The 13,286-nt window shown below is 43.2% G+C and overlaps 1 protein-coding gene across 3 annotated transcripts in view; it reads left to right on the top strand.

Moving 5' to 3' along the window:
* Positions 1–13,286, top strand: part of Tmem117 (transmembrane protein 117) — a 533,134-nt gene that overhangs the window by 432,238 nt on the left and 87,610 nt on the right. For all 3 annotated transcript variants that reach the window (XM_023723617.1, XM_004638584.2, XM_023723616.1), the window contains one exon: positions 7,068–7,227. In XM_023723617.1, the coding sequence (XP_023579385.1) occupies positions 7,068–7,227 (160 nt within the window). The remainder of the gene's footprint in view (positions 1–7,067; positions 7,228–13,286) is intronic.

Below are 13,286 nucleotides of genomic sequence, written 5' to 3' on the forward strand. Positions count from 1 at the left end.
GGTAAGTGAAAGAGCATCATAGCTGTCATTTTATTTTCAATAAATAAACAGCAGTGGAGTTATTGCTGGAGGTATCTTACTCTCTATAGTCCTGCATTATTATTGTTGTTATTATTATTTCTGAGCTGGCGGTAATGTTTTGTGCCAGGGCAAAGATGAGGCGAGTACATCTTGTTTCTCTCTGTTGAAGTGCTGAGTTGTTTTGTGTGCACCAGGCAGCCCCGAGCTGGCAGCACCAGGCTGCTGGGTTGTGGAGAGACGCGCAGGCTGGTGCCCACCGAGGCCACCTGACATCACCTCGCATCACACAGGCAGCTGTCTTTGCTCTGCACACGTGGAAGGAAGCATCATAAATCCCACAAGCATCTGTGTCTGGGAACGTGGAGGAAGGAGTTCTTTCCACCCCAGACTAGAAAGCTGAGTGGATTCTTTAACTATTTGTTAAGCATCAGTAACCTGCCAGTCATTGCAAGCCAGTAATAAAAATGACATGGCCCATATCCTAAGAATTTGGAAGTCTAAAAAGTCTTAATTTTTCTTAATACATATATTTTATTTTGTGCTTAGAATTGTAATAACAAAGAGACTAGGACGATTCCATCAAACCTGACCAACACGTCTCACCTTGCCTGTCTAATTATCCGTGTGGCCACTGCAACTTGCAAGGAAAATAAGCACCATTTGTGCTCGAGCTAGTTCATCCCAAGTGTGCAGCTGGACTCAGCCCTGCAGCTGAGCTGGTGGTGTCACGAGTACCTGTACCTTATACCAACTACACCTTATACCCACAAGCAACTTGAAATGACCAAAAACATCTACCAACATGCAGTCATGGACAGAAGAATTCAAGCCATTAAAAGAACTATAGTCGGATCACTAGTCACTTCTCATATCAAGTTGCCAGTGCCCTGGGTCTCACAGAGCTGTCCTGCTTGGGTGCAGCAGGGGGCATTGTTTCCTTAGACTCAAATGCAGGACACCATTGATGTAAATTAGAATCTGTGTGACTGACTGATCAACCAGAGGTGACTTTTCAGCCGCCTCTCTTAGGGCCCTTCAGGACGAGACTTACCAAGTTATCTCTTCATTTCAGTTTTCTCAAGGCTTTTTGAGTTTCTGCTGCTGTGTTCAGGGCTCTTCTTTTGGTGAAAAAATTAAAAAGCATAGAGATAAATAACAAACCAATATATGGCTTCATAGACAACATTATCCTAGTAATTTCCCTTACAGACTCCGGATCCCAGTGTAGCGGCCAGTGAGATGATCTGGTAACTGAATCCCCTTTCTTGGGATCTTATCTTAATGAAATGTGTTCAGGTTGTCCAATAACTGGCAAACGCACTTATGTAACGAAAGCCATATGGATAGGCCAGGTCACTTGGCAAACATCCCCTTTGCTCTCCCCTGGTGCTTCCTGTTCTTAAGAGTCAGAGACCAGGAAGTGGCCGTTTCTCAGAGGCATCCGTGACAACACCAGCTGGGCTGCAGGGCTGAGTCCAGCCACACACTTGGGATGAACTAGCTCAAACACAAATGGTGATTATTTTTCTTGCAAGTTGCAATGGCAACGCGGATAATTAGAACAGGCAAGATGAGAAGTGTTGGCATTCTCTTGTGGCCATCTGTGACTTCAGCCTGCTGGTCCTTAGGGTTTGGATGGGAGCTATGTGGTTGGTTGAACTGGCTCTTGCTTTTACAGTTTAAAGTGAAGGAAAGTGTTCGGTTTATGTCTGGTTGTTTTATTTAATTTCCTTATATATAAGATGGGTAGAAATTATGCTATTAAATCATTTTAAATTTAACTATCATGCCACACTTTTACTTTAATATATTTCGCACTTTGAAACACAGCACTTAAGTTCTGTTCCTCCATCCTTTCATCATGGTAGCCTTCAACGTTCCTTTTTAAAAATGATTCACATTGTTTTTCCATGAGGAATTATGAAACATTATCTGACTTCTTTTGGTTGAGTTCCAACATTTTAACATGAGTACTGTAGAAAGAATAATTGGTTTTCTCTTTCCTTAAGACTGTAATAATTGTGTAGCACAACCAAAAAGGAATGATATTCATTCAGATGATATTCATGACTAGAATAAAAAATTATGAACATTTTAGAATGAAAATACAGTAATGACTAATATATTAAAACACATAAAAGCATATTTATTTTACTTGATCACATGAAATTGCTATTTTTAGTAGAACAGCTTGATCAAACATTGGCAATTTTATTTGATTTAACTTAGGTAATTCTGCACATTCCTGCTACCTGGCTTACTGATGATGAAACTGCATAGTAATTAACCCTAAATGAGTGTGTGCTTTGTGGCTTATTGAGGCCTAATGCCCATTCTTCCATGCCTTGATCCTTCTTTCAGGCTGTTTGACTACTCAATATATCACCTTAAAGTGGTAATGAGTGAAAAAAAAAAAAAAAAACCAGCTTAACCAAGTTTAGATTCTGACAAAGCTCATTTTTTTAAATCCAGAATTTAGGATGGAAGGTAGGATAAGATTATAAATCAAACTGTTTTAGGAATGATCTGCACTTTCTTTGTGTTATTCACCATTTATAATGGGTATTAGAGTAGACCAGCTAGGGCTGTCTTCAACAAATGACAAAGTGATTCAGTTTGGGGTAATTTCTGCACATTGTTGGCTCAATAGAAAAGATGACCTTTGAAATGCCAACCCTTGCTCAGTGTCAGTGCATCTCACTTCTTGTTGCTTGTGTCACTGGCACACTATATGACACAAGTAAGTGCACTAACCTCTGGCAGTGATGTATTTGTTCACTTCTTTTTACCAACAACTTAGAGTAAATATGCATTCACTCTTTAGCCATAACTCTGTGGTGCCCTGGAGCCTACCTTGGAGTTGGGGAGCCACCAGAATGGAAAGATCGGTTAACCCTTCCTAGTGGCACATCCCAAATCCTATTAATTTAAGAAACTTCAGTAGCAGGAAAAAAATACAGGCTAAGTAGAAATTTGAAACCAGGAGAGTGAAGAGAGGAACCACTCAAGCTGCTAATTATGTATGAGTTCTTTTCTTTTGGCTGGTGGCCAGAAACCAGAGGGAGTGGAACTGCTGAGCCAGGATGTCACGCTGGCACTGACTGCAGTCTGTCTGCAAGGAAAAGAATCCAGGTAATTGTTTAATTGGATCCTACTTAAAAGGGAAGCTGGTACTCCCCAAGTTCAGAGTGGTCCAGAATGAACATCTTTCTTTTCAACTATATTGATTAAATAAAACCCAGGGATGTTGAGGAGATGGCTGCTATTCGCCGAGTTCCGTTTTCACTGTCACAGATTGTTTTAGCTGTCTCCTGCCAGTACCTGTCTCCTTCTTCTATTTTCAAATGAGAAGTACTTGAGATAATATTTTTCCAATAGTAGAATGAAAAATAAAAGCAAATTATATCCTAGGTAGAAAGACAGTAGCAGGTGTTGATATTCAACTTCTTCCTGTGGGGGGCCCATGCAGGGCAATGGCACAGGCTGTGCTGGGTCATCTGCTGTCCCCTCTGTCCTATGTCCTGTGTGATGGATGAAGTCTTCAATGGAGTAGGTGGAGTTAAGTGCCTTTCAGCTTCTATACGTGTATATTAGGAGTGATGATGATGCCCTTGTGGCGGAGATGATGTGAGAGAACGTGCGAGGCCTTGGCACCGTGTCTCACGTATCCTAAGTGCCATATAGTGCTGACAGTAACGTGCTATTATTGATTATTGCTTTTGTGGCGGTATTGCATAAAACAGACTGCTTTTGTTTCACCTTTCTGAGTCCTAACTCTTTCAAACTAGAGGTTTTGACTGAATTGTCATTATGATACATTATCTATCTAATGTAGAGCATGGTTTTAAATACAGTCTGATCAGTGAATGTATTGTGTTTTGGTTTCCCAATTTCTTTTCTTTTTTCCAATCTCTTGGGGTTTTATTTTTAAGATTCTTTTTCTGAGCTGTATGCATTCATATTTAATGACTGCCATTTTTATTCCTTTTGTAGTATTAAATATTAAATACTAGGCAGAATATCTCCTTTAATTTCCCTTTGGAGTAATAAAATGCTACTAGTGACTGTTTCTTGTGATCTGTAGCACTGCCCTCTGCCAAAACGGAAGCAATAATGGAACCGGCAAGATGCAAAGATCTCTTACGGGTATTATTTACTGGATGATTTAACTTCTTCCTATTCTATTATTATTCCTTCTATTTCTTTCCCCTAATTTCTCTGGCTAATGTGTCCAGAATGATATTAACTAAGGTTGGTGACAGAGGATATCTTTTCTTGTTCATAATTTTAGAGTGGAAGCTCTCAGGATTTGTCTGTTTAGTATGATGTTGGCTGTTGGTTTGACATAGATTTTTATCAGAATGAAATAAAGACTCTCTCTTCTAATTTTCTGCAGAGTTTTTGATCATGAATCAGTGTTAGATTTTGTCAAATGCTTTTTCTGCATCTGATGAGATGATCATAAGTGACAGAATATGTAGAAATGTTGGAGACGTTGGTGTAGGTAAAGACTTTATGAACAAAACCCCAGTTGCACAGCAAGTATCACAAAGAACCAACAACTGGGATCTCATCTTATTGAAAAGCTGTTGCACAGCAAGAGAAGCCACAAAGTGAAGAGTCAGGAGAGTGGAAAACAGTTTTTGCCAAATGTTGCTCAAAAGGACCACTATCTAGAATGTGTAAAAAACTAAAAAATATCAGACCCCCCAATTTAAAGGCCAGTTGAAAAATGAGTGTATGAAATGAGTAGACATTTGTCAGATTGAAGTAGAAACAGCAATGAATATCATAAAAGAGTTGACCATCATTGGTCATTTAAAGATGCAAATTAAATCAACACTGAGATTCCATCTCACCCCAGAAAGAATGGCCATCATCAAGAAATCAGCCAAAAACAAATGCTGGCAGGGCTGTGTGGAAAAATGAACGCTTCTCCACTGTCAATGGGAGTGAAGACTGGTGCAACAACTGTGGGAATCAGTGTGGAGCTTCCTCAAAACACTAGAATTACAGGCCTCATTAAATTCAGCTGTTCCCCTGCTTGGTATCTTCCCAAAAGAAAGCATCATTCTATGTTGATATATGCACATTCATATTTATAGGGCACCATTTGTGTAGCCAAATCTTGAGTACAGCTCAAGCTCCCAGCAACTGAAGAATAGAGAAGTTGTGTTTTTTTTCCTACACAATGGAGTACTACTCAGCCATAAAGAAGATAAGCTCGAGACATTGCTAGGTAAATGGATGCACCTTGAGACCATGCTTTTAAGTAAAATAAATCAGATACATATGTGTAAATGCAACATTGTTTATCTGATGTGAGAAACCAAAATTGTAAATAAGGACCAAGATGTATAAGAGGTATTGTGAAGTAGGAAGAAAATGTTCAAATGAGAGGGGAAACTAGGAAAGGAGGAAGGGAAAAGACAAAACAAGAGAAAAAGAAATAAAAGTGGAAACAAAGTTTTTGTATACAAAGTAGGCAGGAGGAGTTGAAGGGAAGGTAAGTGAATGGGGAAAAATAATCAAGTTATATCATGTACAGTAACAAACTCCCCATGATGAATGTGACCCTTGTATGCTTAATGTGTATCAATAAAGTTAATTAATTTTAAAAAGTATTATACATTGGATACATGAAATATATTAAACAAATCAAATACTCAGGAGGGTTAGACCTTATATATTAGTCTTTAGTTTTCTGTGAACTAATTAGATTGTTATATAGTATAAGGATCTAATTTCATTGTTTTGCATGAGGATATTCATTTTCTTCAATGCCATTTATTGAGGAGACTACTATTCCCCTATTTTGTGCGCTTGGTGATCTTGTCAAACATTAGTTGATATTTTATGTGTGGGAATTTATTTCTGGGTTCTTATTTTTATAAATTATTCCATGTATCCTCCCATTTTGATTATTAGGACTTGGTAATACAATTTAGAATCAGGAAGTGTAATGTCTCCAAGCTTCTTTCTCAAGATTCCTTTAGCTTCTAACAATCTGTTATTGCTGCGTATGAATTTTAGAATCGTTTTTCTATTGTGAAAAGAAATGCCATCAAAAACTTTATAGGAACTGCAATGGATCAGGAGATCACTGGGTATCATACGGATGTGTGAGAAATATTCTTCAACTATATGAACACGAGGTATCTTTCCGTTTGATTTTTGGATTCCCTTCATCAATGCCTTTTTAAATGTTCAGAGTTTTTTCTTCTTAAGTTTTAAAAAAGCTCCAGGTAACAATCTCACCCTGAGGACAAAGGCTAAGCTGCCTCCAGCCAGTGCGTGGCTGATCAAATGGCCACTGCCTGCATTGCAGGTCTGTTCTGAGTGTTTGTATTAAAGTGTAAATTGACGATTTTAAATCACATAGAATGCTTTAAGCTCAACACGTACTCATTGATTTAAATCTGTGAGGAACTATCCAAGATTTTATGGGAACACCAAGAAAAGAATGGATGACACAGCACTCAAAGCAATTGTAGACTGCAGCTCTTCATTGTGTGTGTGTCCTGCGAGGAGGAAAAGCCACCCGGCTTGGATTCGGCAGCCCTTGCTCTAATGAGCTCATCAGACCGCAGGGCTAGTCATGCGACCTGCCAGCTACCCCCTTCTTCAGCAGAGGACAGCAGAGCCCAAGGCCTCCCTCATTCTTTAGCAGCTGCCTCATGCGTGTGTGTGTGTGTGTGTGTGTGTGTGTGTGTGTGTGCTGCTGCCTCTGCTGAGCAATATACGTTGTAATGAGCACTCCACACCAATGTTCTCTTTGGGATACTTACTGCACTAACCAAGGTCATTTTTAATATTTTGCTGTTAATTATTTGTTTCTTAATTGTTACTTTATTGTTCTTTAAGGAAACTCTCCGAAGAGATGTTATCGTAACTTTGCCTAATTGTTTTGGAAAGCAAGCACTTAATTTCCTCTTTCTTTGTCTGTACGTTGGTGAGCGTGCCTCGCCCTGGGGACTGGTAGGAGCCGTGCTCTCTCAGCCTCTGTGTTATTCTGAGTAACGCAATGAGTGTCCCTCTCCTTGCAGGACCGTCCTCTTTACTTTGACTTCTGTGGTCGTACTTGTCATTACCACCGACTGGATCAGCTGGGACAAGCTGAATCGGGGGTTTTTGCCCAGTGACGAGGTTTCCAGAGCATTCCTCGCCTCCTTCATCTTGGTCTTTGACCTCCTTATTGTGATGCAGGTGAGTGTCTCAGCTTTTCTCTCTTCCCTCTGGAGCTGCTCTGCGCTTTGTTCTCTGGACAACAGACACGACATGGCAGGCTCCATAAATCCAGACAAGGACATCGCTTATGGTCGCTGCTAGGAGAAACTCCTTTGATGTACGTGCAGCAGTTTTTACTGGGAGGAAAATCTAAGTGAGCTTTTATGAGAGAAACACCAAAAATTAATTCTGTGTTACAAGGAGGGCCGCTGGAAGCAGTGCGGCGCGGTGGTGTTTCCTGCCAAGGCAAACGGGGAAATAAGACATAAGACAAAACCCAAAGCAGAACCATGCCGGTTAGTAAAACAGCAGGGATGATGACGTAAGGCCAGCAAGGCGGGGAGAAACACTCGACAGGGCAGCTCGCGGGGTCTCGCCCTGGAAATGAGGCCATGTCAGAGTGCCTCTTCCGGTTATGGAAATGACGGCTTCCTCTGGGTATTCACCAAGGACCCTTTCCCTTTCGTGTAAACAGCATTTCTGTCTTGCTTCGCAGCAGCCCTTTTTGTTCAATAGTGTCATACTCACCAGTGTCGCTCCTGTGATCTTCTGGTGTGAATATTTGGGGCTTCAAGGATATTCATTTGAATGAGCAGAAACAGACGTTAGCTATTTCCTGGCACAGTATCCTGCTCATGAAATGTCCATCCGCTTGGAAGACATCATGTTGCTTTCGCGAGGCAGTCTTGGGTTCTCCCCTCCCAAGGCATTATGGGCACCAGAGCCAAGGATCTGTTGCTGGAGGGAAAGGCGACCCTCTGGGCCCTGCATTCATGTGAGATGTTGCAGGATAGCACCTTGCTTTTCTTTCTTTGAGGGTCAAACAGGAGTCTTTCTGAAAGCTCTTTTCTGTTGCTTCAGATGAGAACAATGGCTGTTTTGCCATATAATATATGCTGGGCATGAGATTCAAGTCATTCTTGGGGTCTATTACTATGTTTAATAAATGATTTCTACAATATAGTGTAAAATATTTGAAGAGAGACAAAACTGAATATTTTTGTTTCATAAAAATGATATATTGAGGCTTGGGAAATAGCTTGGCAGTCTAAGCGCCTGCCTGGCAAGTGCAGGTCCCAAGTCTGACCCCTGGTACCTCATGCCGTGCCGGCCCGAAACTGGGCATGGTAGTGCATGCCTGTAATCCCAGCACTGGGGAAGCTGAGGCAGGACAAGTCTGAGTAGCATAGGAAGACCCTATATCCATATATATATATATATATATATATATCCATATATATATATATTTCTTTTTCGTTTGCTGTGATGTCTGTGGCACACTAGACAGAACCCTGGAGTTGGAATCAGCACTGGCAGGCTCCAAGTCTGGCTTTTTCTCACCACAGAACCTGCGCTAGACAGGTACAGGTTGGATTTGTGGCACTTACACAGTAACACGGTGTGTATGACTTGTGCAGAGAACTGCCAATCTTCTTTCTTTCCTAAATAACGCAGTTCCTAATGTCATATCCACTTTGGTTAGATGGCCCACTCGTATCTTTACAAGCTCATCTTCAAGTCCGAGATATTAGTAGCCTAGAAGGCTTTGGTGCCCTTGAATTTGATTAATTTATATGTGTGAGAACATAGATTCCTCACTGCCCATCCCCCTATTCAGGTAAATTTTAAAATTCTTCTAAATAAGTTCACTGAACCCGGCAGCTTCAAGTGGAAAAATACAACATTACAACTGACAGGTATTATGGATTCATCAAGAAGAGCTAAATAAAGACAGATGAAAGTTTGGCAAAGCAGCCACGATTTACACAGGCAGAGTCGCAAGATGGAAAGGCAGAGAGGCTCGGGAAGAAGGATGGCCGCGAAGTGCAAAGAGTCAGGAAAGATCTGGAGTGTGCGGAGGGCAGCCGGAGCCCCGCCGCTGGAGACGAAGGCTTTGTGCTGGCAAATACATCAGCCTGGGCCGCTGGGGCTGCAAGGCACAGGGACCCTGCTGCGGCAGCTCAATCGAGAGTGAGTGGGTGTCTGCATGACAGGGACACCCTCCACATTTCATGCGGAAGGCTGCACTGGCCTCTAAGGACCCTCAAGTGCAGAGATTTAGGTGTCTTGGAGAACCCAGACCTAGCCTTTAGGCTCCACCTTGTCCTTTCCTTTTCACTTCCACTTTCTTTTTATCTCCTGCCACAGAACAACTTTTTCAACTTTATAGTTCAATAGGAAGCAAAAGGCCCCTGCTCAGAGGATAACCACCCTCTACTTCAGTGGCCCAATTCCAAACTCCCTAGAAAGGGACTGCAGGGCTCAGATGCTCCTGTTCCCAGCCTTGAGCCAACCAAGGCAGCATGGAGGCTGAGGTGGTGCAGCAGGCCTGAAGAAAGGGGAGAGCTCGGGTTCCACTGCTAAAAGTAACAAATGCCCAATATAAAGAGAAATCCTAAAAAACCCCAGAAGTTAGTTCTCTAATTTCCCTTCCCTCTCACCACCGAGCCAGCCAGCCAGGCCTAAGGAGTCACCTTTTCTGCCTCTTGTGCCCCAGTCCTTTCTCCTGTCTTTGCGACCCTTTCAGTGCTAGCTGTCCTGTATACTGTTCTAAAATAATTGATGGGACCTGCTGCTTCCAAGGGTCCTTTTATCCCACATGCCCGTGCAGCATGTGTCTGTGGTTCATAATCATTGTCTTGGTTACTATTCTCATTGCTGAGATAAAAACCCAACACCCAAAGTTAAAGGAGGAAAGCTTGATTCAGCTCCAAGGCACAGTGGTACAAGGCAAAGCGCAGCAGTTCATGGCAGCAGAAGACAACAAAGGCAACAAGAGAGGAGAGAGACAAGACTGCTCCTTGTAGCATATGCTGCGTGGTGGGTATCGCCCTCACATCCATAATCCCAACACTGGACCATGAATCAATCACAAACCCTGGATTCAGCTGCCTCTGAAAAGCCTGCGCCTTATGACCCGTAAGGCTTTGTGGGGACATAAGACACAAACTCTAACAGTAAGAAACCTTATGCTGTATACTCTCTTCTCAGCCCCAGATACTGTTGGTGACTCCCCTGAGCTCAAGGATAAGGTCAGACTCCAGGAGCGTCTCTGGGTATCCCCCACAATGTGGCTCTGCCTCTCTTTTTTCCCACGTCTCCTTGCTGCAATGCCAGCCCAGATGCAGCTCGCTTCTTCGCTCTTGCCAGTGGCATACCTGTAGACATCGCTAAGATCCCTTTCCCTGCCCAGATTCACTCATTTAAGTCCTGCGCATGAGGATCGTTTCAGTGCTGCGGTTATGGGCATCCAGTGATCTTTCCTCTGTGGAATTTCCTAGCTCTGTCTGTGCGGCAGGTCAGCGTGTCACCTGGTCCCTGTCCTTCTCTGTGCTGGCATCGTGGAGAAGCTTTGGGACCAGTGGGTGTGGGAAGGGAGTCAGTTTAAGGAAACAGAGCTCCTGAATACACATTGTTCAAGGTGTTGGAAAATATACAGTACGGTGACCTCAGCGTCCATGGCCACCTACACAGTGGTCCGGTCAACCCGGGGTTACACACTGCAAATGAAGGAAGATCGAAAGACTGGAGAGTTAGTGGACGGGGGTGGTGCAGTTTCACTAAATGACTTGTCCATGTTGAAATTATGTGGCGGCTTCAAAAAGAAGTTTGTCTTCATAAGAAAACCTTTTTTTACTAGAAAGAGAAAGAGCGAAAGTAAAAGAGGGAAGAACGAGGAAGAGGAGGAAAGATGGAGAGGTGTGAAGCGCCTGGTGGGTGTGTCTAGGGAAGGAGGAGCTTGGCAGCCAGGCCTCCTCTTTAGTGTGCGCAGGACTTGGGACCAAAGGTCAGGGGCAGGCGCTGGCAGCGGCCGTGGACTGGAGAAGCTGTGTTCCCATGTGAAGCTGTTCTCACGGGTGCTTTCTGTAACTGGACTCTGGGGGCTTCCGGTGTCTCAGTTACTTCATTCCTTACTGAGACGAATACCTGACACCAAAAGTTAAAGGAGGACAGGTTTACTTGGCTCACAGTCCTTAGAGGTTTCAGTTCTTAGTTGTCTGGCTCCAAGGCAGAGTGGTGGCAAAAGAAACACTTGATGGCATAGCAAAATGAGCAGGTAGCAGACAGCAGCGTGGCGTCAAGTGCCAATTGACAAGTGACCTGCAACCCCTGATGCCCTTTCTATCCCTTATATCTTACCCAGTCTGCCCACCCGGAGGGCAGATAGCGTTCTCACCCAGAGTGGGACACCATTAATCCTCCCCAGAGTATGGCAGGCTGATCAGTGGACTGATTTGGGACTCACACACCTGGATCCCCGCAGCACATACCCTAGATCCAGCCACCTTGAAGGGCCCATTGTGGGCACACAAGGCTTTGGAAAGAACGTCTAAGCATGAGCCGTAACATGGGGTCAGAAGAGACTAAGAAGTGTTGGATTTTATACTTGGGTTGGTGTAATCAAACCTGAAGAAGCAACTGCTTAACAAAAACTGAAGAAGGACAGAAAGCCAGAAAGTAGCTTTTTGTGACTATAGGGAGGCACAGGAAGGTCTTGCACCCCTACAGCTGTGCAGCTTGGAGCCCCAAGCCAATTATGGCTAGTTGCTACACCATTATCTGCTTTACTTATTTACTTTCGAGATGGAGTCTCACTGTGTTGCACAGCCATTTGCTAGCTAGGTCCCTAATTAACTTGGGTTAATGATAGTATTGGTGGCTGTGGCTCAGAATCACACAGAACTGTGCATTTTGTTTTTTCTAAAATTTTTTTATTATTTATTTATGTGTGTGTGTGTGTGTGTGTGTGTGTGTAGCCAGCTCAGCCCACCAGGGGGCGGGGCTGGCTGGCATGTGGTGCTGGGGGATTGAACCGCGGTCCCTGTGCTTTGCTAAGCTTGTTCTAAGTAGGTGCTTTAGACCACTGAGCCATCTCACCAGCCCCAGAACTGTGCATTTTCCGTAATGAACTGTGCATTTTCTGTAATGAAGAGTATGAAAATATGAAATATGAAAATATAAACTATAATCAACAATGAGAGAGACTGCTAATAAGACTGCTTGTGAGTCCTAATACTCTAGAAGTTTGCAGATACATTTTGAAGCCACATTGTTGTCAGGAAAGCCATATTGTTAGGAAGCTCTGAAAGAACTGGACTGGATCTTGAGGACAGTAATGAGCCAATCGGAGTTCTTAGGGTCAAGTGGCAGCAAGCCAATGGTTATTGTAGAAAATTACCTTTACTGCTTAGAGAATGACTTCGAAGGAGGTAGGTGTACCAAAACAGAAGGTCAGGTTTGCCTCGTGAGTCTGGTATTTTATGTATGGAATATTAGGGCCTTCATTAGAATACTAACAATAGAAATACACACAAGAAATGTGTTATTTGAAAACAGAAATAAATGTTATGCTTATATTAGGATTAAGGAAAGTCACTCCCTTAATTGCCATCGACAAGATGACCTTTATGGCATCCCCAGCTGTGGCGGCTCCCCTGCCTGCGTGACCTAGAACAGGGTGTTGTGTCCCCTTACTCTTCCTTGTGTGGGCTCACCTCGTACACCTCACAGGACCCCTGTCATGTTGTAGAAATATTTGTCAACTCAATGAGCCATTTCAGGAGTTAGAGCAGAAGAGTGAAAGAACAGAGGAGCTTTTGGCTAATGCCAAGGAATGTGACAGGACATGTGACTTGAGAAGAATATTACAAATTTGGATTCAGGTATGTGGCACTGTGGGGCTGACAGGACACATATCCATGGGTGGGAGTGGTGGAAAGAAAAGAGAAGTTGGTGAGAGGCTACAGCCTTTATGTTACAATGCAGGGGCTTTTAGTGAGCTGTTGCCCAGCAGGGTGATCATGGATAGTAAGAATATGTTTCCAGGGCTGGCCAAATAGCTCAGTGGATTAAAGTGCCTGTAAGCAGGTGCAGGGGCTGGGGGTTCAATGCCTGCTGTGCTGGCCCTGCCCTTGGGGCATGCTGAGATGGCAGTTCAGACTGATGTTGGCACACACCTGTAATCCCAGCTCTTGGGAGGCTGTAAACAGGCAGATCACTGTAAATCCAATCTAGTAGTGAGATCCTGAACACCCTGT

The sequence above is a fragment of the Octodon degus genome, unplaced genomic scaffold (assembly GCF_000260255.1).
Source record: "Octodon degus isolate 3935 unplaced genomic scaffold, OctDeg1.0 scaffold00100, whole genome shotgun sequence".
Taxonomy (NCBI): Eukaryota; Metazoa; Chordata; class Mammalia; order Rodentia; family Octodontidae; genus Octodon; species Octodon degus.